This window comes from Typha angustifolia, chromosome 7, assembly GCF_048772165.1.
Source record: "Typha angustifolia cultivar Huaian chromosome 7, ASM4877216v1, whole genome shotgun sequence".
Taxonomy (NCBI): domain Eukaryota; kingdom Viridiplantae; phylum Streptophyta; class Magnoliopsida; order Poales; family Typhaceae; genus Typha; species Typha angustifolia.
In genome coordinates this window covers 7,917,781-7,922,219 of record NC_133245.1, presented here as the reverse complement: position 1 = coordinate 7,922,219, position 4,439 = coordinate 7,917,781, and the positions used below count along the sequence as shown (strand labels likewise).

General features: G+C 42.4%; 1 protein-coding gene across 2 annotated transcripts; it reads right to left on the bottom strand.

The window, feature by feature from the left end:
- Positions 1–534: 534 nt before the first annotated feature.
- LOC140763024 (eukaryotic translation initiation factor 4B3) lies at positions 535–3,903 on the bottom strand. Of its 2 annotated transcripts, none has more exons than XM_073101052.1 (2): positions 2,700–3,903; positions 535–830 (listed from the first exon to the last, which is right to left on the bottom strand). In XM_073101052.1, the coding sequence occupies exons 1-2, from the start codon at positions 3,761–3,763 to the stop codon at positions 821–823; spliced, it is 1,074 nt and encodes a 357-aa protein (XP_072957153.1). In that variant the 5' UTR covers positions 3,764–3,903; the 3' UTR covers positions 535–820. The 2 variants fall into 2 exon arrangements, with proteins under 2 accessions (XP_072957153.1, XP_072957152.1); XM_073101051.1 differs by having other exon boundaries at positions 535–835; positions 2,700–3,895.
- Positions 3,904–4,439: the final 536 nt, after the last annotated feature.

The window sequence follows — 4,439 nt, the reverse complement described above, 5'->3', positions numbered from 1 at the left end:
GTTCACTTGGATCTGAGTTTCACTACTCAGGACCAAAATGGGAGCAATTCCAGTTCAAGAATTCACATAGGAACAAACATTTTACAACATCCCTTCTCTTCTTCTATCAACTTAAAACAAATGGGAGCTGGAGCAATTCCAGTTCAAGAATTTGCTAATTCTTAAAGTCAATATTTGACTCGTGCTCAGCCCTCTTAGTTCTTGGAAAGACATTTAGAAAAATAAAATCAACACTCACATAGGAACAAACATATATCGCAGTGACATTGAAACATCACCCTTTAATTGACAAAATAGCTACTTCCAACTGCTTCGTCAATATTTGCAGACCATTCCAAAGCAATCGCAACACAGGCAAAACATGAAAAAAAGGATTCAATAAGGATAGTAACCTGATTTACTGTACTTGACCTTCATGACGACAATCACTCAATCCACATAAATGATGTTCATATCAGCAACAATAACAATGGTAATAGTGTATTTCATAGCAAAATCTCTTCTAGAATAAATAATACAGATCCACAAGTCTAGTTTCAAGAAATAATAGTAGCTACCTAAGCAAAATGTATCAGAAACCAAAATTCTCCATGCAAACTCTGAACGCAAACATGCACCCAGTTAACAAAATGTATACAGAATGTCAGAAACACCGATCAAAACTGCATCAGTACTTCAGTACTACAAGTTTGGCACAAACTTTAACATCAACAATAATTTGAACCAAATACCAATTTGATGAGTCATAATTTGAACTACATGATCATTGGAGACCAGAATCAACTGTCTTTGAACATATTAGGTTTCAGGTAGTCCCTCCTCAACATTCTCTGAACTACAAGATTAAATTTAACCAGTCAGCAACACGATAATGATAGAGAGCGCTTCGTAAGCATACAAAAAACAATAGTAGTACAATACTGATCATTGACATACCAGAAAAAAAAAAAGCGTAGAGGGTTTAACTGAATAGTAACAGTAAGCCATTTTGCCTGAAGAAGTTGCAGTGCGAAGATAAAAGCACCCAAATACATAAAAGCACACAAACAAATGCATGAGCACAAACTCAAACACCGCAAACGAACTCTCACATGCACACACATACATATAAAATGCATGTCAAGACATATGTGCATGCCCACATGAACACGCACATAGCATGCACATAAAGGTGCAGGAATATGCCAACAAATGCACACATAAACTTTTGTTCTCTAGGATGCAGATGCACAGAAAGATCTTACTAAGCATTTATATGAGAGGAAATAAGAAAGCAGCCTAAAATTTCAACCTCTTTATACAGACGTTGATTGTACTCACAAATGATGAGGGATGTTTGGTTGTGGAATAAGAAAAATGTCATCGTTATGTAGGCTGCTGTATTCATGCATAATCCACAAATATTAATCACATACTTGCAAAAAACAAATAGTAATCTTTCTCAAGCTCCAAGTAGAACAGAAATTAGCAAACATACATAAAGAAATAAATAAATAATATAGTATCTATTCTGCTTAAAAAATAAATAAAAAATAACACCAAAACTGCCAAGGTGGGCTGCCAAAATTGCCAAGGCAGCTCGGCTTGGACCACCCGCCTTTGAGAGGCCGCCTAGGTGCCGCCCTCGCTTTGGCGGCTGCCCTAACTGCCTTTCAAAATAGTGTTCACGATCAATAGTACTAATGAACAAGACAATTAAGAATAAAACATTATTTTTATTATAAAAATACCATTTACATAACTAACAAAAAGACATAAACCAACAGTCTAGATCCATTCTTCAAATTTGGGATGTTTTGATGCTTCAAAATTCTGACCAATTGAACTTACAGTCTACGTGGCATTTTTCGATTGCACAATTGTGCGAAAGTTGTTTCCAAGGTCAAATTATTTTATATATTCTCTCATATGAATTAGTGAAGTAACTTAGGCTCTAGGTTCATCACATTCTACCCTCGTGAATCTCTCAAGTTTTACTAGTTTCGATAAGCTATGGGATATATTAAAATCAAAGTCAATCAAGTTTCTTCTAGATTATGCTTCATTATTTTCCAGCATGGAGGTGTTAAATAATGACCACAAAAGGAAGTCATGGTGCTACAAAAAATTTATATATTCACCTACCGCACACATTCCACAGCTCTATCCCTGCTCTCCTCGTGCAACCTCCTCTTTTATCCCAAAATTGAATAGGTTCCCCTTTATTGCCATAGGGGATCTCCCTTTCTCTTCCCTCATCTACCCAAGTTAAAATAGAAATTTTGGTCCAGCACAAAATCTAACAATAACTCTTGGACCCATTGACAGGCTGAAAATTTCAGGTTTAATTTGTGGAAAGCATTATCCTAACAAAATCTTGGATATTTAACCCTTAGAATCATATGATATACAACTGTAAATTTGCAGGAAAAGAGCAAAGATTAATAAAGCTATTAAGAATGGCATACCTAACTATTTTCTGATATAACTGAATAATAAAATAAGCAACTAAATCACAATGACATCAAGATAGTATCATATAGGCTTACAATCTACACAAGGAAGAAAACTTATGGTAGTATCTGTAAGAAAGATGCTAATATTTCAAATTATTTAGTTAAGATACTTGGAATGCAGGCATAGATCAGAGTCAATTATTAATGCCAGATAATAAAAGAGAAAAAGATATCAACAGAAGAGAACAGAAATTATGAACAGACCTAGTAGGTGGACGTTGGACTGTATCTGCCTTCCTCCAAGTCCTCTCAGTTTGATCCTCTAGCAAGTTCCCATTCCCATTCCCCATGCCAGAGCCCTTCTTACCGAAAGATGTCTTATCCGGCGGCAACTCCCAGACTTTCATCGCCTCAAGCTTTTCATCAATCTTCTTCCAATCTTCACCTTTCTCTGCCAGAACCTCCTCGCGAGGACGAGCCTGCCCGAAAGGGCTCAATCCTTTGCTGTTCCCAGCAGACAACGGCTGCTGCTCCCCGTTGCACGCGTTGGCCAGCGGCAGTGACCGTGGCTGCAACACAAGCCTTGGCCTCCCTCCACTGCTCACTTCCTCCCTTTTCTTTCCCCACACCTCCGAATCAGGGCCTTCTTTATTGAAGGTCTCAAATCCACCCCTCCTCTCTCGCGGGGCATCGAATCCCCGATCATTAGACCTAGGCACAGTGCTCTTATTCGAGATCCAGCTATCCGATTCGTCCGCGCGGGACTGGGAATCGAAGAAACACCCTGACCTTTCCCTCCTCTCCAGCACCATCGGTTTCTTCACCGCACCCCAATCGTCAACGTCGTCGGCTCGTGACGGGGCAATATCCCGATTAGATCCGCTCCGCCTCGGCTCATCCGTAGCCCTAGATGAGCCCCATCGGGAACTGGAATCCTCCCCCGAGATCCGACCGCCGCCGCCACCGTTATAAGTGGCGTAGCCGAAGCCACGGGAGGAGGACCGCTCGAGCTCCTCGGCGGACCGCTCGCGGGGTCCTGTGGGGAGGACGAGGAGCTCGTCGGGGATGAGACCCTTGGGTGCGAAGCGAGATCCAGCACCGTGGGAGACGGGCTTGCCGGTGGTGAATTCGGCGAGGGATACGGGTTGGGCCTTCTTCTTCTTGGGTGCCTTCGAAGCCGCGGCGGCGGCGAGGGTGGGGAAATCGAAAGATGGGACGGAGCCAGCAGCAGTGCCGGGATCGGTCTTGTCTTGGAGGAGGGCGGCTTCGTGCTCCTCGACGTCCAGGGCCCAGGCGCCGGGTTTCGACCATGCCGAGGCCACCGCCATCGCCTTCTACTGCCGTGGAATGCGGTCTTAAAGTTGGCAGTTCGGTTGGAGGAGTACGGAATGCGGTCTTCTACTGGAATGCTCTGTGGAAGGAAAAGAAAGGGACGGTTTGGATGGTGATTATGTAGTCAGGGGGGATGGATGCGGGAGAAAGGGTGTGTGGGGACCCGGGAAAGAGTGGTCTGCAAGACGCGCAAGGAAGGCGTCCTCCGCTCGTGTGGATCGGATTCCTCTCTTTTTCGTCGATGCTTTCTTTTAAGATAAAAGTATATAGACAGATTATTCACTCGATGCTTTCTGGAATAGAGATGGATTAATCTATTCTTTACATGCTCGATCTTGAAAAGGTAAACCGGCAAGATAATGAGTAATGGTGTTGTTGCACCTCCTCATGGACCCTGATAGAGAAAAAAAAAATCTATCTAGAGCATTCGTAGACTATAGGATGAACAATCAAGTCCGTGCAATCTAGAGCAAGTCGATCCGAAGGTATATTCTTACTCGCAATATCAAGGCGAGTCCAAATCTGCCCACAGATCTTGGTTCGACTCAGATGAAAGCTAGGTCAACCATGGAACATTAAGGTTTAGACGTTTCTAAGAACCTAAAGTTAGATTAGCTTAAGGTCTTAGGGGTTAGTAGATTGAGGGTGGAGGCACAAATCTACATGAATGTG

Excerpts from the sequence above, each read along its gene's own strand:
- LOC140763024 (XM_073101051.1), bottom strand. The coding sequence starts at position 3,763 with ATGGCGGTGGCCTCGGCATGGTCGAAACCCGGCGCCTGGGCCCTGGAC. Across the intron at positions 836-2,699 it reads GTCCAACGTCCACCTACTAG|TTCAGAGAATGTTGAGGAGG; the intron begins GTCTGTTCATAA and ends TTAATCTTGTAG.